General features: G+C 41.3%; 2 protein-coding genes across 3 annotated transcripts in view; both read left to right on the top strand.

Annotated features, from left to right (window-relative positions):
- Positions 1 to 514: 514 nt before the first annotated feature.
- Positions 515 to 15,990, top strand: anks6 (ankyrin repeat and sterile alpha motif domain containing 6). Its single transcript, XM_058059458.2, has 18 exons — positions 515 to 1,039; positions 1,437 to 1,655; positions 1,724 to 1,922; positions 1,988 to 2,138; positions 6,647 to 6,691; positions 6,759 to 6,963; positions 7,765 to 7,871; positions 7,952 to 8,103; positions 8,198 to 8,441; positions 9,266 to 9,315; positions 9,418 to 9,612; positions 9,959 to 10,121; positions 10,203 to 10,408; positions 10,499 to 10,691; positions 12,833 to 12,900; positions 12,984 to 13,100; positions 13,222 to 13,318; positions 15,366 to 15,990. The coding sequence occupies exons 1-18, from the start codon at positions 705 to 707 to the stop codon at positions 15,413 to 15,415; spliced, it is 2,796 nt and encodes a 931-aa protein (XP_057915441.2). The 5' UTR covers positions 515 to 704; the 3' UTR covers positions 15,416 to 15,990.
- Positions 15,991 to 19,079: 3,089 nt separating this feature from the next.
- The window catches only part of ahrra (aryl-hydrocarbon receptor repressor a), a 90,122-nt gene continuing 86,693 nt past the window's right edge, over positions 19,080 to 22,508 (top strand). The window contains exons 1-3 of one of the 2 annotated variants that reach the window (XM_058059459.2): positions 19,080 to 19,421; positions 19,566 to 19,658; positions 21,079 to 21,260. In XM_058059459.2, coding sequence (XP_057915442.2) covers positions 19,597 to 19,658; positions 21,079 to 21,260 — 244 coding nt within the window. In that variant the 5' untranslated portion in view covers positions 19,080 to 19,421; positions 19,566 to 19,596. The remainder of the gene's footprint in view (positions 19,422 to 19,565; positions 19,659 to 21,078; positions 21,261 to 22,508) is intronic. The other variant, XM_058059460.2, reaches the window with a different exon arrangement.

The following is a 22,508-nucleotide window of genomic DNA, read 5'->3' as shown; positions in this document are numbered from 1 at the left end:
CATTTAAATCTAATTTATCAACACCGAATGTCCACATAGCCAGCTCACTTATCTCACATTGCCGATAGACTACATAAGTTGTAGTTTACTTTTTAACCACTAGAGAGCAACAAATACACTAAGTAAATTACACTTCACTACAATACTTCCGGTTAAAAAGCCGTTTGGTGATTAAAAATGTTGAATGCACAATTGACTCCGACAACATAAGAGCCTTTATTATATTAGGCTACAAAAGAAAGAAAAATGTCAACATCGTTGTACTATTATTTAGTTATTTTGTGTGGGTGTAAATTAGTGCGAAATGTTATTGTTTTAACACATTAAAAGCGAAAATTAGCATAGGTTACAATAGTTTCGATAACTCATTATATTTAGACGTATATTTCCGAGTAGCGTGCGTTTGGCTCGATAAAATTAACTGAAAACATCACAATGCACACATAAGACGACACATAAAGACCCTTGTTTTGAAGAGAAACCGGAAGTTGTGTTAGGTTATAAGTGCGAGCGATGAAATTCTGACAAGTAACGGGTACCAGGGCAGTCTCAAAAGTTTTTTTCTTTAAAGAAACAACTAAATGTGAGTTTTAAAAGAGTTGATATAAATGATAGAAGACTTTATATCATGAATCGGAGTAGTTTGTGATTCTTGCTGTGTAGACGTAAAATTATCGCTGAATGGGACCAAGAACAAGGCGGACATGAACTTCGGCGTCCCCGCTAACTCTCTGCTTCTTCTACGTGCCTGCGATGAGGGAGACTACGAAACGGCGAGGGGGATTCTGGAACCCGGGACCACCAAAGAGTCCGGGCGGCAGAGCAGACTGCGCTCGGACGCGGGCTCGGAATGCAACACGGCGGATTTGTTGTTGTTGTCGGCGGTCCCGGTGGACGGTACGGACGAGGAGGGCAACACCGGCCTCCAGTTTGCATCCGCGAGCGGTCATGAAAACCTGGTTCGGTTTTTGCTTCGAAAGGGGGCCTCTGTGGACAGCCGTAATAATTACGGTTGGACGCCACTAATGCAGGCTGCTAGGTATGAATATTACACGAATTATTAATAATGATGACGTATTTTGTATTTACCAATGATGAATCTCGATCCAAATATCCATAGTATGTATACTAATTTGTCGCAAATTTATAAACCCAATTAAAAACACAAATGTTTGCTATTTTATTTCGTAATTGTGCAGTGTATTCATGCTAATTTGAATGGTGAAACACAATAGTGGCAGAAAAACGGGGTGCACTACCTGGCTGCAAACAGCAGAGGCGCTGTTGAGTCAATATCAACTAGACAGCAACAGCATTAGGAGGTCAGCTGTGGAAATTAAGCTACAAATCTATGCTATGCTAGCATTGTTCTGCTCTGACAGTCAAGCAGGAGTTCAGAACATTCAGAGACATCCTGTTAACTGTGTCGTCCTTAGATTTGGTCACCTGGCTGTCTCACACATCCTGTTGGAGAACGGGGCGGACATCAATGGACGTAACAGGCTCGGTGCGAGTGTCCTGACGCTGGCCGCGCGTGGCGGACACACGCATGTCGTGAAGCTTCTCCTGGAGAGCGGCGCCTTTGTGGATGACTATGATCATCTGGCCGTCGCTGCTGAGGTCGTCCCCAACAGCAATAACAACAACAGCTGCAGGTTCCTGGAATTCGGCACTGAAAAGAACGTGTTGAATATTTGTGGGTGATTGTGTATTCTTTCCACAGCGCAGTGGGTTTCGGGGCCGGTGAAGGCTGCACAGGAAACGGTGTGCGGGATTTTATGGACATCACAGCTCTGATGGTGGCAGCTCAGCACGGACACGAGGCCTCGGTGCGGCTGCTGCTCGAGTGGGGCTCCGACGTCAGTTTCGCACAGAAGACCACCGGCTGGGGGCCCCTAATGGTGGCTACTCTCAGCGGCAAGGTAGGCTGAAGGAGCTGTGGGCCCTGTTGTGTTGTAGATGGCAAACAAAGTTGTGTTCTTGCTAGGTGGCTGTGGCTCAGCAGCTGGTGGAGCGCGGCGCCGACCCAGACCGAGTCAACGTGTTGTCCAAGACTGCATTTGAACTCGCCATGCAGCTGAAAGAGCGAGAGATCAAGGCCTACCTGGATTCCATCACCACTGTCCGACCACAGACTGGTAGGACTTCATTTATCGTGACATTACAGTAGATGACGTTCCAACCACAAACAATAGACACACCCATCATGGCCCTAAAATGCCTACATTGTTTATGATTTTTTATGGGCCTGCTACAAGGCGTTTCAGACCGTCTTTGTAGCGTTTAGGCTTTCCCTTTGAAACTATTTCTTAAATGGAAATGCTAACAATGCTAACACACAACTTGCTCGCAACCTGCAAAGCTGCATTGGGATAACATGGGAACATGTAGCAAAATGCTAATTTGCTAAAGCTAGCACCTAGCAAGATAGGTGCTATATATGTCAAGTCCTCATTGTCACCTATTTAAATATTCGGCGACTCTCAAAACGTTAGCATTGGTACTATGTGCGTAAAGTCCGAACTGCACCTATTTTTATTTTTGAAGAATCCCAACAAATTTTGTCTATGCTAACAATACTAGCATGCTAGCATGATAGCCACCTGCATTGATGCATTTTGTGACAACGTGGGAACATCTCTTGCTTCAGTAGATGGTGGCTAGAGTGATAAATCTCAATATGATATGCAAAATGCTAACTTGCTAAAGCTAGCACCTAGCACCTACAGTAAAGTCTCGTTATATCGATATTCTCGGGATTCGGAAAAAATACCGATATAACCGGACTATCCATATATCCGATCCTGCGCCGAACTGCATTAAAAGTGGGCGGATCTTTGATATGGCATGTAATTTTCTCCTTGAGTTCATGGATTGCGTATCTAGCATGCTTTTGTACTACAATAAATTTTGTACTACAGTAAATAAAAATAAACGTACGCTGTAGTGATTACCGGTTACCGGGACATAATTCACCCCAGAACTATCGATAGGGAAGGTGTTGCCACCCGGAGGGGTAGGCGCGAGGGACGAGTGTTTTCCGCTGTGTGTGCTGCACTCTGGTGGTGGAAGTGTGAAAAATAAAGTTGACTGGAAGCAGCCGTTCGCCATGTTCTTTTTTGGTATTGAAATCCTTAAGCAAAGATTGATTTAAGCTGCTTTTGTATCGATATAAGCAGACCAAATTGGCTGGCGGGAGATGAAAAGGGCATCCTAGTAACCGGATTATCATAATAACCGTGTATCGTACTAACGGAGCTAATTATATCATAAAAGACTAGAAATTTGCCGGGAAATGAAAATAGTATCATAATAAGTAGTAATTCGTTTTAACCAATATCGATATAACGAGACTTTACTGTATTTAAATATTTGGGGACTCTCACTAACATGTTAAGAGATAGCATTGGTAATGTGTGTGTGTGTGTGTAATGTCTGAACTGCACCTATTGTTATTTTGGAAGAAGGCAACACAATACTAACAACTAGCGTGCTAGCATCATAGCCACCTGCATTTATGCATTTTGTGACAACATAGGAACATCTCTTGCTTCAGTAGATGGTGGCAAATGTGATAAATCTCGATATGATATGCAAAATGCTGACTTGCTAAAGCTAGCACCTAGCATGATAGTTCAAGTCCTCACTGCCACCTATTTAAATATTTGGAGACTCTCACTATCATGTTTAGAGATAGCATTGGTACTATGTCTGTAATGTCAGAAGTGCACTTATTGTTATTTTGGAAGAATCTCAACAAAATGTCAATGTTAACAATAATGTTAACAACTAGCGTGCTAAGAGCTAGCATGGTAGCCGTATATGCGTATATGCATTTTGTGACAACATAGGAACATCTCTTGCTTCAGTAGATGGTGGCTAAAGTGCTAAATCTCAATGTGATATGCAAAATGCTAACTTGCTAAAGCTAGCACGTAGCACGAGTATGAGATTACAAGAGATAGCATTGGTACTATGTGCGTAATGTCGAACTGCACCTATTGTTATATTTGAAGAGTCCCAACAAAATATCAACGCTAACAATACTAACAGCTCGCATGCTAGTAAACTGCGTAGGTACATAAACATCTCTTGCTTTAGTAGATGGTTGTTGAAGTGCAGCACTGATTGGCTGCTGTTACTCCGCTTGCAGGCCCATAATTAAAGGCACACACTACCTACAAACCATTTTATATCTAAGTTGTCATAAACATATACAATTGATAATTAATTTTTTTTTTAAAAAGATTAAAAAAAAAGCCAGCCAACTCATATAGAGGAAGTTGTGATCCCAATTAGGATGGTGAGCCTTGTCTTGTAGTCCCTTGTGGTTTGACCGTGTCTGAATGACAACAAAGCGTTGCAGCCCTTATTGTCTGCCTTAGTGTATGTTGTCAAGTCATTCCCTGCAGTTAACACGGATGTGAAAGCAAAAGCAAAGGTAGTGAACACTAGCCCAACACCTCTTTGATGCCTTGCTGCATCAGTAGTTACATGAGCAGTGCTATAAACCGGCAGGTTTCCTGAGAGGACTTTCAACTCAGATGAATTTTAATGCGGTTTAAAATGTGTCCTATGCTGCTGAACTCATTGAATCCATAAGTGAAGGATATATAAATATAACAATGTAATAAAATTAACAACAACAAAAGTATTTGTGAAAATAAACATATAAGAGAACTGAAAAATATCAATCTCATCACATTAGTATCGATACTGATACCCTTAATATCGCAGCTATCGATATATGAATGGAGCCATTCACCCCAGTGACTCTGCCAAAATGATGTCTGGTAAAGCTAGCTAATTGTTAGCCATTAAAGGTGTTTTTAACCCAATTTCACAAATGTAATGCTTTGACAAGGTGCCAAATATTACAATTCAACCGCTCTTACTATATTACATGTAAGAATGAATTCAAACAAGCTAAGAAACATTTGAATTGGTTGTCATTACAAGCTATGGTTGCCCCAAAATGGCCGCGTGTCTGTTAGCTAGCTCATTTCTAAACATATATTGTGTTATTAAAACTCATTTAAAGCAATTTAACAACTCTAACGCATTAATGTAATGCTGCATATTGCAATTCTATCGTTCTTGTTATAATACATGTTTTAATGAATACAAAACAAGCTAGTAAACATTGGATTGGTTGTCATTACAAGCTATGGTTGCCCCAAAGTGGCTGTGTGTCTGTTAGCTAGCTCATTTCTAAACGTATATTTTGCTATTAAAACTCATTTAAAGCAATTTAACAACTCTAACGCATTAATGTAATGCTGCATATTGCAATTCTATCGTTCTTGTTATAATACATGTTTTAATGAATACAAAACAAGCTAGGAAACATTTGGATTGGTTGTCATTACAAGCTATGGTTGCCCCAAAGTGGCTGTGTGTCTGTTAGCTAGCTCATTTCTAAATGTATATTTTGCTATTAAAACTCATTTAAAGCAATTTAACAACTCTAAAGAATTAATGTAATGCCGCATATTGCAATTCTACTGTTCTTACTATATTACATGTTTTAATGAATACAAACAAGCTAGGAAACATTTGGATTGGTTGTCATTACAAGCTATGGTTGCCCCAAAATGGCCGCGTGTCTGTTAGCTAGCTCATTTCTAAACGTATATTGTATTATTAAAACTCATTTGAAGCAATATAACAACTCTAACGCATTAATGTAATGCTGCATATTGCAATTCTATTGTTCTTGTTATAATACATGTTTTAATGAATACAAAACAAGCTAGTAAACATTTTGATTGGTTGTCATTACAAGCTATGGCCGCCCCAAAATGGCCGTGTGTCTGTTAGCTAGCTAATTTCTAAACATATACTTTGCTATTAAAACTCATTTAAAGCAATTTAACAAATCTAATGCGTTAATGGAATGCCACATATTGCAATTCTATTGTTTTACTTGCTATATTACATGTTAGAATGAATACAAACAAGCTAAGAAACATTTTGATTGGTTGTCATTACAAGCTATGACTGCCCCAAAATGGCCGTGTGTCTGTTAGCTAGCTCATTTCCCAACGCGTATTTTGTCATTAAAGCTCATTCATAGTCATTTAAAAATTCTAATACGTTAATGGAATGCTACATATTGCATTTCTACTGTTCTTGCTATATTATGTTTTAATAAATACAAAACGAGCTAGGAAACATTTGGATTGGTTGTCATTACAAGCTATGGTTGCCCCAAAATGGCCGTGTGTCTGTTAGCTAGCTCATTTCTAAACATATATTGTGTTATTAAAACTAATTTAAAGCAATTTAACAACTCTAACGCATTAATGTAATGCCGCATATTGCAATTCTATTGTTCTTACTATATTACATGTTTTAATGAATACAAACAAGCTAGGAAACATTTGGATTGGTTGTCATCACAAGCCATGGTTGCCCCAAAATGACCGTGTGTCTGTTAGCTAGCTCATTTCTAAACATATACTTTGCTATTAAAACTCATTTAAAGCAATTTAACAACTCTAATGCGTTAATGGAATGCTGGATATTGCAATTCCACTATTCTTACTATATTCAATCAATTAATTAATAGAAAACAAGCAATGAAAATATCGCTATTAGGCAGGGCTGTTACCATATTCTTGATTTATTTATTTTTTCTTCACAGATGACGAAAGACGAAGACCCGACGTGTTCAGTGCCCTCAAACTGGGTATGTTTGCATGTTGTTAAAGATAAATACAACAACAGCTGAACAGCCATTGTTTATCCTGGCCTAGGCAACTCCCAGCTTGTTAAGGAGATCCTGGAAGAAGACCCCACTCAAGTGAATTCGTCCAATCAGGAGGGCGCGTCGCCTCTAATGATAGCTGCAGTGAGCGGTCAGTTGGAAGTTGTGCAGCTGATGGTGGAGAAGAAGGCTGATGTGGACAAACAGGATGGAGTTCACGGGTGGACGGCGTTGATGCAGGCCACGTATCACGGGTATGCAGGAAATGGATCTAATACTTTTTTTAGCACAGAATGAATATGGTGATAAGCGGCACGGCGAACGTGTGGTTAGCACGCAGACCTCACAGCTAGGAGACCAGGGTTCAATTCCACCCTTGGCCATCTCTGTGTGGAGTTTGCATGTTCTCCCCGTGCATGCGTGGGTTCTCTCCGGGTACTCCGGTTTCCTCCCACATTCCAAAAACATACTAGGTTAATTAGCAACTCCAAATTGTCCATAGGTATGAATGTGAGTGTGAATGGTTGTTTGTCTATATGTGTCCTGTGATTGGCTGGCGACCAGTCCGGGGTGTACCCCGCCTCTCGCCCTAAGACAGCTGGGACAGGCTCCAGCACCCCCCGTGACCCTCGTGAGGAAAAAGCGGTAGAAAATGAATGAATGAATGGATGTGGTGATAGGAGGCACGGCGGTCGTGTGGTTAGCACGCAGACCTCACAGCTAGGAGACCAGGGTTCAATTCCACCCTTGGCCATCTCTGTGTGGGGTTTGCATGTTCTGCCCGTGCATGCGTGGGTTTTCTCCGGGTACTCCGGTTTCCTCCCACATTCCAAAAACATGCTAGGTTAATTGGCGACTCCAAATTGTCCGTAGGTATGAATGTGAGTGTGAATGGTTGTTTGTGTATATGTGCCCTGTGATTGGCTGGCACCCGAAGACAGCTGGGATAGGCTCCAGCACCCCCCGCGACCCTCGTGAGGAAAAAGTGAAGTGAAAATGAATGAATGAATGAATGTGGTGACGTCATGGGATTCAAACCTAACTGAAATTTGCAGGAATAAAGATGTCGTCAAGTATCTACTGAGTCAGGGGGCTGACGTCAACCTTCGAGCAAAGAACGGCTACACGGCATTTGATCTGGTTATGCTGCTCAATGACCCAGGTACTCCACTCTAATATATCAATATCTATACACTGAAATCATGTACTAAGTCGTTTTCAATGGTCTGTGGGATTTTGCAGACACAGAGTTGGTGCGTCTGTTAGCATCGGTGTGTATGCAAGTGGACAAGGAGAGGTCCAAGCACCGTGGCAGGACAACGGCGGCTCATTCTAAAAGCAGACATACCCTCAACAACGCTCCCGTGCTGCCCGACGACAAAGGAGGCCTAAAGGTGACATTAGTCTCCCGGGTCGATGACATTCTAGTAAATAAATGGAACTATTCGGGTAACTATTTAAGACGCCATAACGTGTCTTTGTGTCCAGTCTTGGTGGAATAGAATGTCAAATCGCTTCCGACGACTCAAGCTGACTCACACTCTGAGGCACGGACTTCTGTCCAACCGCCTCGCTCCGTTTCCCGATGACTCGGAGACCTCGTTGGACGCCACTATGAAGGCTGATATGAAGCATGCTGCTTCCTCCAACTGCAACGGGCCGCTGGTACCCAGTGGTACTCAAGGAGGAAGTGACATCAGTGCGCTGTGGGCTGTCAAGAGCAAAGACACGGGTGAGTCATAGTCAAGATGGTGTATTCATTCGTTCATTTTTTACCGCTTATCCTCACGAGGGTCGGGCGAGAGGCGGTGTACACTCTGGACTGGTTGCCAGCCAGCCAATCACAGGGCACATATAGACAAACAACCATTCACACTCACATTCATACCTATGGACAATTTGGAGTCGCCAATTAACCTAGCATGTTTTTGGAATGTGGGAGGAAACCGGAATACCCGGAGAACATGCACACTCCACACAGAGGTGGCCGAGGGTGGAATTGAACTCGGGTCTCCTTGCTGTGAGGCCTGCTTGCTAACCACTCGGTTGCTGTGCAGCCAGAATGAGTCGATATTATATCTTATTTTCTCTTATTATTACCACTACATTTGGCTAATATGAGTGTAAAGGTGACTATAGGGGTGTTATTTCATGTATAGAGGGCTCTAATAATATTAAGAACCATTTATAGATGGTTTTCTATGCTCTAAATTCATTCATTTTCTACCGCTTATCCTCACAAGGGTTAAGGCGGGTGCTGGAGCCTATCCCAGCTGTCTTTGGGCGAGAGGCGGGGTACACCCTGGACTGGTCGCCAGCCAATCACAGGGCACATATAGACAAACAACCATTCACACTCACATTCATACCTATGGACAATTTGGAGTCGCTAATTAACCTAGCATGTTTTTGGAATGTGGGAGGAAACCGGAGTACCCGGAGAAAACCCACGCATGCACGGGGAGAACATGCAAACTGAGGTCTGCATGGCAACCACTTGTCCACCGTGCAGCCCGGGAATAGTGCATGGACATTTTAAATGTCTTTCTCTTCCAGGTCTGTGCAGGACATCATCCGAAAAGGAGGATATGCTCATCACCACAATGGTACCAACAATATTTGGATGAAGGGAAACCATTACTGTTAATTGAGTGATTGTGTGCATTAAACAATGCAGTCCATTATTATTATACTTTTTTCTCCTCTAGCTTCGAAGTGGCGCCCCGCTGACCCGACTACCTAATGACAAGCTCAAGGCAGTGATCCCTCCCTTTCTGCCCCCGTCCAACTTCGAACCATGGAACTCTGATCGTTCGCGCCGCCTCAGTAACGGAAAGAGCGAGGCACCCCGGCTGCCGATGCCTCCTCAGAGGAAGTTGAACAGCAGTGGCAACTCGGATATTGTGAGTGTTTGATGTCACATTACTGTTAATTTACTTTTTTTTTATGTGGGCTGCATGGTGGGAGAGTGGTTAGTGCGCTGACCTCACAGCTAGGAAGCCCGAGTTTAATCCCACTTTGGGCCATCCAAAAATATGTTAGGTTAATTAGCGACTCCAAATTGTCCATAGGTATGAATGTGAGTGTGAATGGTTGTTTGTCTATATGTGCCCTGTGATTGGCTGGCGACCAGTCCGGGGTGTACCCCGCCTCTCGCCCTAAGACAGCTGGGATAGGCTCCAGCACCCTCTTGTGAGGATAAGCGGTAGAAAATGAATGAATTATTGTTTTTTTTATGCTGTATTCTAGACGTCGATCAGTCGAGTGGTGAGCAGGTCCATGAAGTTTCCCAGCATTCCGAAGGGGCCCTCCTCCTCCTCTCCCTCCAGTTCTGGCCACTACCACTCCCCTCACTCCTCCGGGGGCTCCAATGGAGTGGCGGGACTCAACAGGGACACACACAACCGCTCAGGTTTATAAAGTCACAGGCAAATTTACTTGCTGAAGTCTTTCCCTTTTGGTCCAATGTTCACAATCCATGTCTTCCCACTAGGTGGCAGTGCAGACGGTGTTCTGGCACAAATAGCCGCCCAAAGGAAGAGAGCTGCCGGTCTGATTGATGTCAACAATCAAGCTCCAGAGAAGCTGAGCCCACCACCACTTCCTTCTGCTGCCGCCAGTCTGCCACTTCCTGATATCAACCTCCCTGACACCCACTCCCACCCTAGCCTGGTTGCATCAGATGTCCCCTCCAGAAGGGTCAGTCACTGTTTCCTTCTCAAATGACTTTTTCATAGTTCACAATGCAATAAAATTACATATTTCAATAATATTCTTCATTGTTTGTAGAAGATGGATTTGAAGAGAAGACCCCAGTCAGGGAATTCTTCCACTTCCAAGAGCACATCACCCACTCTGACGCCATCTCCTTCCCCGACGCCTAAGCCTCCTGGCGGGCCGGGAGACTCCTTGTCGTCAGCTTCTTCCCATCCACGCTCCAAGAGCAGTGGCGGCTCTAGTAGTGGAACCATCACAGATGAAGGTAGTACAAACTTTTGGGCCACACACAAAAAAAAAATTAATTAAATTATAGTTATATATGTTTCACTTTCTGCATTGCACAGCAAGTGTGGTGCGTTCATGGACCACTGAACAAAGATTTGTGATGGGTAAACATTAACATTATTTGTACCTGTATTACAGTATTAATTAAGTGTTTTCCACAAGCCTGCAATCTCTTTGTGGCAGTTGACGGGAGATGATGTCATCATATAATCATATAATTTGCATATAATTTGCATAATCTGCCATGATGGGAAAAAAACAAAGCAAAACAGATTTTAATGACCCATTAAACAAAAGACCATTGGTTTTTTGGACATGGTGTATAGTTCGATGTATAGCTCAGCTGGTAGCACCACAGACTCATGGTGCAGGGGAGCAAGGTTCAATACCCAGTAAGGGCAAATTTTGTTGTTGCTCGTTTTACCATTTCTTCAAATCCAGTAGTCATCACCTCCATTATAACACCCTGGTGTTTGCCAGATGGTTAGCTCATCTGGTAGCACCACAGATTCATGGTGCAGGGGAGCATGGTTCAATACCCGTTAAGGGCAAAAGTAGTTGTTGCTCATTTTAATGTTTCCCCAGGTCCAGTACCTATCGTAGTCATCACCTCCATTATAACATTGCAGTGTTTGAGAGCTGATTAGCTCAACTGGTAGCACCACAGATTAATGGTGCAGGGGAGCAAGGTTCAATACCCGCTAAGGCAAGAAGTAGTTGTTGCTCATTTTAACTTTTCTCCAGGTCCAGTACCTATCGTAGTCATCACCTCCGTTATAACATTACAGTGTTTGAGAGCTGGTTAGCTCAACTGGTAGCACAGCTGATTAAGGTGCAGGGGATCATGGTTCAAATCCCAGCCAAGTTTGCTAAATGAAAAAAGAAATATTTTGATATAATATTTTTTTAAAACGCCAGCTGCTAATCCATCCCTCTATCCGTCTACCCCTTTTTTTTCACCCCTACCCCCTCCGTCTCCCGCCTCCTACTACTACTTTTATGTTGACCTTTTCCAGCGGGACAGATCTCTGAGGCACATTCTTTCCCTAGCACTGTCTTTAGGGGGCGGAGTCCTTCGTCGTAGTCTCCTCTTCGTGGTCATCTCCTCGGTGGCATAATTTCAAGTCGTCCAGGCATCCTCCAGGCCCTACTTATGTCCCTACACCCTAGTGCCTCATTGATCGCCAACTGGGAAGGCAACGCCTTATTTTTTGGGAGTAACCTAGACCGGGATTTGAACCCCGGTCCCCTGCACCATAAACCCTCGGTGCTACCAGTGGAGTTAGCCAGCTGGCAAGGATCCGTGAAGTTATAACAGAGGTGATGATTGCGAAACGTGCCGGACCTGGATATAGAAAAATAACCAACAAATTACACTTGCCCTGATCGGGTATTGAACCTTGATCCTCTGCACCATGAATCTGTGGTGTTACCAGATGAGCTAGTCATCTGGCAAACACCTATGATGTTATAACGGAGGTGATGCTTACGATACATGCTTAACCCGGAGAAATAGCAAAATGACCAACAACAACACTCGGCCTGATCGGGTATTGAACCGGGATCCTCTGCACCATGAATCTGTGGTGCTACCAGTTGAGCTAGTCATCTGGCAAACACCTGTGATGTTATAATGGAGGTGATGCTTACGATACATGCTTAACCCGGAGAAATAGCAAAATGACCAAGAACAACTGCCTTGATCGGGTATTGAACTTTGATCCTGTGCACCATGAATCTGTGGTGCTACCAGTTGAGCTAGCCATATGGCAAACAGCTATGATGTTATAACGGAGGTGATGCTTACAATACATGCTTGACCTTGTGAAATTGCGAAATGACCAACAATTACACTTGTCCTGATCGGGTATTGAACCTGGATCCTCTGCACTATGAATCTGTGGTGCTACCAGTTGAACTAGCCATATGGAAAACATCTGTCATGTTATAACGGAGGTGATTGCAAAACGTGTCGTACATGGTGGAATAGAAAAATGACCAACAACTACAGTCAGCCTCACCAGGTATTGGTGGCAGTCCAAATGTGTCTGTGGCGCGACGCCACATATAAATGAATGTATGGGAAACACTGTTTGTTTTTCTTTTGTTTTTTTGTAGATGAGTTGTCAGGTATCCTCAAGAAACTTTCTCTGGAGAAATACCAGCCCATATTTGAAGAACAGGAGGTATTCATTCATTGTCTATTGTATTGAATTACAAGATAAAACATGTATCGTATAAAGTTTTGGTTTTGGTGTCACTTTTTTAGGTGGACATGGAAGCGTTTCTGACTCTAACGGATGGAGACCTGAGAGAGCTTGGCATTAAAACAGACGGACCCAGACAACAGATACTGGCAGCAATATCAGAGCTCAATGCTGGGAAGGTGCCATTGATTCTTTGATTAATTTATTCATTCAGAATATTCTATTGCTATAAGAGCTAGTAAGACAACATTTGGACTAGTAAGACTACACGGAGTAACTGCAAAGGTTTGCCTTGGCTAGGGTCGAGAAAGGCAGATTCTTCAAGAAACTATCCACAACTTCCAGTCGTCCTTTGGAAGCAGCGCCAGTAACCCGAGACCACCAGGAGAACCACGCTGTGAGTGGCACATTCTTTTAGGAATTCTTCATTATTTCATTATATGTATGTAGTATGTATATGTGTGTATACAGTGTATCCGGAAAGTATTCACAGCGCTTCACTTTTTCTACATTTTGTCATGTTACAGCCTCATTCCAAACTGTATTAAATTACATACTCCATTATGACAATGTGAAAAAAGTTTTTTTTGACATGTTTTGAATTGATTAAAAATAGAAAACAAAAAAATCACATTTACATAAGTATTCACAGCCTTTGCTTAATACTTTGTTGATCCACCTTTGGCAGCAATTACAGCCTCAAGTCTTTTTGAATATGATCCCACAAGTTTAGCACACCTATCTTTAGGCAGTTTTGCCCATTCTTCTTTGCAATAAGTCTCAAGCTCCATCAGGTTGGATGGGAGACGTCTGTGCACAGCCATTTTCAGATCTCTCCAGAGATGTTCCATCGGATTCAAGTCTGGACTCTGGCTGGGCCACTCCAGGACATTCACGGAGTGGTTCTGAAGCCAATCTTTTGAGATCTTGGCTGTGTGCTAATGTCTACTGTCTATATGGTCAAGGTACATGACCAGTCTACTGAGGTCAAGAGCGCTCTGGAGCATCAGACCAGAGAATTTTGTTTCTCATGGTCTGAGAGTCATTCAGGTGCTTTTTGGCAAATTCCAGACGGGCTGCCATGTTCCTTTTACTAAGGAGTGGCTTTCGTCTGGCCACTCTACCGTACAGGCCTGATTGGTGGATTGCTGCAGAGATGGTTGTCCTTCTGGAAGGCTCTCCTCTCTCCACAGAGGAACGCTGGAGCTCTGACAGAGTGACCATCGGGGCCTTGGTCACCTCCCTGACTAAGGCCCTTCTTCCCCGATCGCTCAGTTTAGAAGGCCGGCCAGCTCTAGGAAGAGTCCTGGTGGTTCCAAACGTCTTCCATTTACGAATAATGGAGGCCACTGTGCTCATTGGGACCTTCAAAGCAGCAGAAATGTTTCTGTATCCTTCCCCAGATTTGTGCCTCAAGACAATCCTGTCTCGCAGGTCTACAGACAGTTCTTTTGACTTCCTGCTTGGTGTTTGTGCTCTGACATGCACAGTCAACTGTGGGACCTTATATAGACAGTTATTATATTTCCAAATCATGTCCAATCAACTGAATTTACTGCAGGTGGACTCCAATTAAGCTGTAGAAAGATCTCAAGGATGATCAGTGGAAAAAAGATGCACCTGAGCTCAATTTTGAGCTTCATGGCAAAGGCTGTGAATACTTATGTAAATGTGATTTTTTTGTTTTCTATTTTTAATAAATTCAAAACATGTCAAAAAAAACTTTTTTCACATTGTCATAATGGAGTATTTTGTGTAGAATTTTGAGGTAAGAGATTAATTTAATTCAGTTTGGAATGAGGCTGTAACATGACAAAATGTAGAAAAAGTCAAGCGCTGTGAATACTTTCCGAATGCACTGTATATGTATATATGTGTATATGTGTGTATGTATGTATGTGTATATATATGTGTATGTATATATATACATGTATATATGTACTATATATATATATACATATATGTATGTATGTGCATGTATATATACATATATATTTATATACATATGTATGTGTATGCCCTGTGATTGGCTGGCGACCAGTACAGGGTGTACCCCGCCTCTCGCCCAAAGACAGCTGGGATAGGCTCCAGCGCCCCCTCGTGAGGAAAAGCGGCAGAAAATGAATGAATGAATGTATGTGTATGTATATACGTATGTATATACGTATGTATGTATGTGTATATATGTGTATGTATATGTATGTATGTGTGTGTATATATGTATGTATGTGTATATATATGTGTATATGTATATATATGTATGCATATATATGTATATATATATTATTATTATTTATTATTTAATTCGCTATATTGCACAAAAAGGCCAAGACCAAATGACATCAACCGATATGCGTACAGTGAAAGAAAAGCTGATGCGACCAGCTGAATAGGGAAATCAAGGAACTGAATCACCCTTTTTACCTCTTCTTTCTTCCTTTTAGCGCCAACTAATTGGTCGAGACATCAGGTTCGTTCCTCCAGTAAAAGGTAACCATGGAACTGAACAATGGAGCACATTTGCAGGAAGTAGAAGGTACTTCAAATGAGACTCAAAAGCTGCAATCTTATGGACGGTGCCAGAGGACGTTACGGCAAGACAACCAAAAACTCCTTTTCATACGTTTCTATGTTGTCTTTAGTGCTTTTTTACGGACCCTAAGTTATGGACGCAGCTGCTACAACAAAAAGGGAGTGACACTGAATGTAGCCCGTTTTTAATCCATTGCAAAACCGACAGCAACTTATAAACAGGCACATCCAACTGTTTTATGACTTTATGTACTATGTTCTTTAATAACAGATGATTGCTAACAGAAATAAACAATGTGACAATGCCAAGCTTTACATTTAGTCTTGTTTAGATTACAGCTGAAACATGAGCAGCCATGTTTTTCCAAACTGTCCCCAGCATATATAAGTGCTGTGGTTCTGAAGATGTCATCTGTAATTCCCCTGAAAACCTCACCACTTGGTGGCTGCAATAATAGGCTGTTGTATTTGCAGGGATGCATATGGAAGTGGACCCCAAAATGAATATCACATGCGGAATGTTAAAAAAAAAAAACTTCAAGCTGCCATAAATCTTACTTTTATGCAATATAGTCTTTATTTTTTGACATTGTTCTTAAACTCCTTTTTTAAGCTCACTTTTTAAATGTGTTTGAGCAAAGCAGGGTTATACAGTACAGTATGTGTACTTTAGAGACCTCTAGTGGTCAGCTTTCAAATTGCAGTCCTTAATTTATGCAATATTCAAAGCCTTTTGTTTATTCATTCATTCATTTTCTACCGCTTTTCCTTCCCAGCTGTCTTCCAGCGAGAGGCGGGGTACACCCTTGACTGGTCGCCAGCCAATCACAGGGCACATATAGACAAACAACCATTCACACTCACATTCATACCTATGGACAATTTGGAGTCACTAATTAACCTAGCATGTTTTTGGAATGTGGGAGGAAACCGGAGTACCCGGAGAACATGCAAACTCCACACAGAGATGGCCGAGAGTGGAATTAAACTCGGGTCTCCTAGCTGTGATGTCTGCTCGCTAACCACTCGGTTGCTGTGCAGCCGGAATGAGTCGATATTATATATTACTTTCTCTTATTATGACCACTACATTTGGCTAATATGAGTGTAAAGGTGACTATAGGGGTGTTATTTTATGTCTAGAGGGCTCTAATAATGTTAAGAACCATTTTAGATGGTTTTCTATGCTCTAAATTCATTCATTTTCTACCGCTTTCCTCAGGAGGGTCGCGGGGGATGCTGGAGCCTATCCCAGCTGGCTTCGGGCGAGAGGCGGGGTACACCCTGGACTGGTCGCCAGCCAATCACAGGGCGTCCTGTGAGGTCTGCGCGCTAACCACTCAACCGCCGTGCCGCCCGCCTTTTGCTTAGAAATGGTGTAATTTGCAACTTAAAAAATTAATCCTGAATAACCAAATCATACTTTTTATTTATTTTGTTTTGTTGTTTATTAAATATATAATAATTATATCCACATAATATATAAAATAATATATTTTTTTACTATGATGACTTTTATTTTTAGTTGCAGTGAGCGAAGAAAAAAAAATGAGCTGTGGGCCGCTAAGCCCCCCCCCAGGTTGGACTTGGGCCATCCCTGCTTTAAGCCTGCTTTAAGTCATGATCAATGATGATGAAGTGATTGGACTGAAGGTCACAATGTCGTCTCAATGTTTTGTCAAACAACGTTTTGTCTCTCTGAGCAGTCATTCATGCCATAAGAGGCTTTGGTCTAAATAATAGTGACACAAATGAAATGAGTGGATGCTAGCCGTGCATCCCATCAATGATTCATGTCCATTAGAATCAGACATGTCGTGTCACCGCGCCACCCACCCCCAACTCCCAACCCCCTTGGAGAACCACAGGGACATCTTGATCGATGAAGGCCACACTGTCGCAACTAGCGTGCTGCTTTCAGTGGCTTCATTGTCACTCGTGCGCGCACACGGTTTGCGTGCTAAGGTCGATCCCTGCGGCGCTGTCGTGGGCCTTAAGTGCGAGCTAATCTGGATGGCAGTTGCCAGTGGATTTCCACTGATACCAACGCATCCCTCTAGCTTTAATGGGAGCGCTGATGGTGTTAACAGGACCTTTGGACTTCTTAAGATGGCCTGTTACACCTGTTGTTACAGCACACATGTCATACACTACATTGGCACATTCTAAAAGTACTAGAAAACAAATAATCAGCAGCAAAGTTACAAAAAAATGTAATATTAAGGGTAGTTTAAATGTTAATACTGCTAATACTACTACTGTACTGTTATCATATATATTAAAAAATATATTACATAATATATTACAGTTACTGAAACTTGTAAAATTGTGGTAAAACTATTTTTTTCTGTTTTATCCATTTTGTTTTATATAAAAAAATGACATACTTAAGACATCATCATGTGTTGTGTTTACATTGAGACAGTAGGGGGCAGTGCAGCACAGTGCAAAACCTACACTGCATTTTAATGCTATTACAATGTATGTAATTAGAATGACGACCACTTTGACTCTGTTGACCTGTTAAGACATATAATACTTCCGGGAAAAATAATTCACAAAAAGAGTCTCACCGAGTCAAAGCGAAACTGAGTAGAGTATGGGAAGTGTGATTTAAAATGAAGTATTATCACCGCGGTAGTACTATAGAGTAGTTGTTACAATGTTACAACCCCCGCGCTAAAAAATAAAAAACAAAACTCTTCTCTCGATGTATCCGGAGTGCTCTTGTTTTGAAGACATAATTTCACTTCCGTCTTAAGATCCCCTCTTCACTGAATTTGCTTAAATCTGTTCCAAAGAGCCAAACGCCGTTAAAAGAACACAACATCCGCTGATTTAACACAGAAAGATACAAAACCTCGATCCGGTTCGGTGAAATTATCACATTCGAGTCTCCTCGTAAGGAAAAAAAGCATATTTCGTATTTCGGACTCGTCAGCGTCGCCGACCGCAGACATTCCCGGTGTGAGCGCGCGCCACGACTGACTGGCAAGCCCGCGCTTTGCCCTTAGCGTGTGACCCCTCCCCTCGCGTTGCTGTGTGCGCGTGCGCTGCCTCGTGCGTCCCTCCGCCCCTCTTCTCAACCGGGGTCGGATTGGGCTGCTGTCCTCTTCACTTGTCCCTCGTAAAAACCTAAACTAACTTTACATTTGAATGTATTTTTAAAAAAGACGCTTTTATCCATGTTTTAGCTGTGTATAAACGAATGAATGTTGTATTTTATTCCTTTATTCAACTCAATTTTTCTGTAAATAGTATTTGAGTATTTTGAAAAGCGTTATACAAATAAAATGTATTATTATTATTATTATTATTATTATTAAAAACAGAGTCAATGCCAACATGGCGGGAATGTTCACTCTTGCCTGTGCTTTTATGTTATGTTTTTTTGGTAGTGACTCTACAGCCATATTAACTCACGTAATCTAAATAGCTCTTTTACGTAAAAAACAATATTTACGTTATATACGTTAGTTAAAATAGCCTAAAAACACATGTAGATAATGAAGTGAACTCAATATCCCCAAATTCAAAACAAAACACCCATACTATAATATGACCACCGATATATCCAATATACGGACGTGACCTGAACGCACCACAAACCTCGTGTATGTGTATGGTAAGAAAGCCTGTGTGTGTGTGTGTGTGTTTGCGAGGCGGGGAGTTGCGTGCGAAGAGCTCGACATGTCATTCAGAGGAATCTGCCACCTGAAACGCGAGGAAGTGAAGGCGACTCCATTGTGGTTATAAAGCATCAGGCAACATCTGCATGGACGCAGTGCAAAGCCCATGAAGCTCTCTCAAAACACCTCCACCATCCATTTGAATTTCCCGTGGATTTATCACTTTGGAGGAGTGGGTGCACACCCGGCAAAACGCATCTCTTTTTTTTTTTCTTTTCACTTCATGTGACCACACCGCAACATTATACTGGACTTAACTGGCATCCACGCAGTAACCGGGTAAGTACTTTTTGAACTCTTTACCTGCTTTAATGGTAATTTAACTGCTTTACCTGCATGATAATTGACATCTCATGCACAAGTCTTTTCTGTTGTGTCTCCACATAAACACACACATATATAAACACACACATACACACACAGCGCACCTGTTACCTGCACGGAGCGCAAGACCATGATCCCCCCTGGAGACTGCATGTACGCGGGCAGAAAGCGGAGGAAGCCCATCCAAAAGCAGTTAAGGATTTTTATTATTTTTTTTGTTAATGTATTCACTGATGTGCAAAATGACTGCAAAAACAGTGCAAAACTTGACAAAACAAGCAGCTGATATGTTGCTAACTTTTGCACATGTTTCCCACCCGCAGGCTCAAGAGCCACTGTGCAAATTTGTCTTATGGTGTTGACAAGTTCTTAATGTACAGCATGGCTTTTTTTTCTTCTATTTTTAATCACGCCTCTTAAGATTAATTTTAGATTAATTGCAATCAAGAACCTTTTTAATGTGTCTTATATACTTTTATGCATGACTTTAACTCATAAAATCCCTTTTAAGTGACATATATAGGAAACATTTTGCATTGGTTGTCATGTGACGGTCATGTGACTTATCTTAAAGATATGGCTTCCCCCCCAAAAAAGCAGATAAACACTAAAGGCGCAATTAAAACCAATATGTGTTAAATACTAAAAATCCAACAAATATTACTGTATATATTGAATTAATGTATATATAATAATAATAATTTGTAGTATTAATCACAAAAGGTTAATTTAGTAATACTTTTACCAAATCAAGTATGAATCAGTCATATAGCAGAAGTACGTCTTTCTTATGGGTCATATTTCTATAATCCTGCATGTTGCGCCTCAATTTTAAGGTCTCTAAATTATTCATGGAAAACCCTCCGGTGACTTATGATGCCACAAATTTCAGTTCATTTTACAAGCGAAAAAAAACAAAACAACGGCAGTAAATCTAAAAGTTAATCCAAAGTATATGTCGACGATTATTAATGATATGATTATCAATTGCATTTAGATTTTATATAGATGTAAATATATAATGCAGTCAGCTGGTTAAGTTATAAAGGTTAGTTCGGTTAAAAGTAAGAAGAGAAGTCGCAGGGGATTTTTTTTTTTTACACCATGTGTGAGTATAATTGGTGTGGCGTTCAGGACAGTTTTACTACAGAGTCCAATAAATCATCTTTGTTTAGCCGTGAAGACATTTGTTGTCATTGTAAGGAGGAACAAATGTGTTTTGTGTGGTGCACGCAATGAACGATGGTCATGTGTCTCTGCTTGGGACAGCTTATCCGAGACTTTTTCCATGCTCCAAAAACACTGAAAAAAAATTGAACTTGAATGATGAGTTATGTTAGTAATTTGAGTTTTATTTTGTAGAGCAAGACCATCAGGGCTCGGGCATCTGACAGTGTAAGCTTTATAAAAAGGTCCTTAAATGTCATGGTGTGATTGTTAAAATGACACTAACAGTTGCATGGCTTCAAAAAGTTTGGTTGTCTTTCACTGCAAAAATGCTTCCAAGCGCAGGCCGAGAGAGTGTGTAGGGGTAAAAAAAAAAAAAAAAAAAAAATGGTTGCTGTGTATGGCTTTTTCAGTGTTTCATTTCAATCTCCATGCCTCTCACCAGGAAGCCGTCCTCTGCTAATGAGAAAACAAACCCGTCCAAGCGGCACCGGGACAGGCTGAACGCAGAGCTGGACCGACTGGCCAGCCTGTTGCCGTTCCCCCCGGATGTCATCTCCAAACTGGACAAATTGTCCGTGCTGCGTCTCGCTGTCTCCTACCTCCGTGTCAAGAGTTTCTTCCAAGGTAAGGAAGATTATTGCACGGAACTGTAGGAACTATTTTAAATCAAATATATACGGTGTAAAACACGCAGCACTTACAGTGGAACACGCCATCCCAGAAAAATGCTATCATAAAACCAAAATCGTCAGTAACCACTCTAAACATCTGTGTTTTAGTCCCCAGTAACTACTCTGCTCATTGGTTCCTCATAAGTTCTTTATTGGTTCCTCAGTAACTTCTCTGCTCATTAGTTCATTATTAGTTCCTCATTAGTTCTTCATTGGTTCCTCAATAACTACTCTAAAATTTATATGTTTTGGTTGTTAGTTCCTCATTAACTACTCTAAATGTATGTGCATTAGTTGCTCAGCAATTACTCTACTCATTAGTTCCTCATTGGTTCCTCAGTAACTTCTCTGCTCATTAGTTCATTATTAGTTCCTCATTAGTTCCTCAGTAACTACTCTAAAATGTATATGTTTTGGTTGTTAATTCCTCATTAACTACTCTAAATGTATGTGCATTAGTTGCTCAGCAATTACTCTACTCATTAGTTTCTCATTGGTTCCTTAGTAACTTCTCTGCTCATTAGTTCATTATTAGTTCCTCATTAGTTCTTCATTGGTTCCTCAGTAACTACTCTAAAATGTATATGTTTTGGTTGTTAGTTCCTCATCAACTACTCTAAATGTATGTGCATTAGTTGCCCAGTAACTCCTCTGATCATTAGTTCCTCATTGGTTCCTCAGTAACTTCTCTGCTCATTAGTTCATTATTAGTTCCTCATTAGTTCTTCATTGGTTCCGCAGTAACTACTCTAAAATGTATATGTTTTGGTTGTTAGTTCCTCATTAACTACTCTAAATGTATGTGCCTTAGTCGCTCAGCAATTACTCTACTCATTACTTTCTTCATGACTTCATGTGTTCCCCAATACCTCCTCATTAGTTCTTCATTAATTCCTGAATTTGTTCTTCAATAACTATTTATTAGTTCCTCATTACTTCATCAGTAACTACTCAAAATTTGTATGTATTCGTTTCTCGGCAACTACTCCACTCATTAGTTCCTCATTCATTAGTTAATTTGTTACCCCGATATCTCCTCATTAGTTCAATCTTCAATAACTATAAACTAGTTCTTCATTAATTCCTCAGTAACTACTCTAAAATGTATGTCTTAGTCATTAGTTCCTGATTAACTACTCTAAATGTATGTGGCTTAGTTCCTCAGTGACTACTCTACTCATTAGTACCTCCTTAGTTCTTC

This window comes from Doryrhamphus excisus, linkage group LG5 (assembly GCF_037039965.1).
Source record: "Doryrhamphus excisus strain RoL-2023G ecotype Guam linkage group LG5, RoL_Dexc_Guam_v1.1, whole genome shotgun sequence".
Taxonomy (NCBI): domain Eukaryota; kingdom Metazoa; phylum Chordata; class Actinopteri; order Syngnathiformes; family Syngnathidae; genus Doryrhamphus; species Doryrhamphus excisus.
Note: the sequence above shows the minus strand (reverse complement) of the source record. Positions and strands in the feature narration are given on the sequence as shown.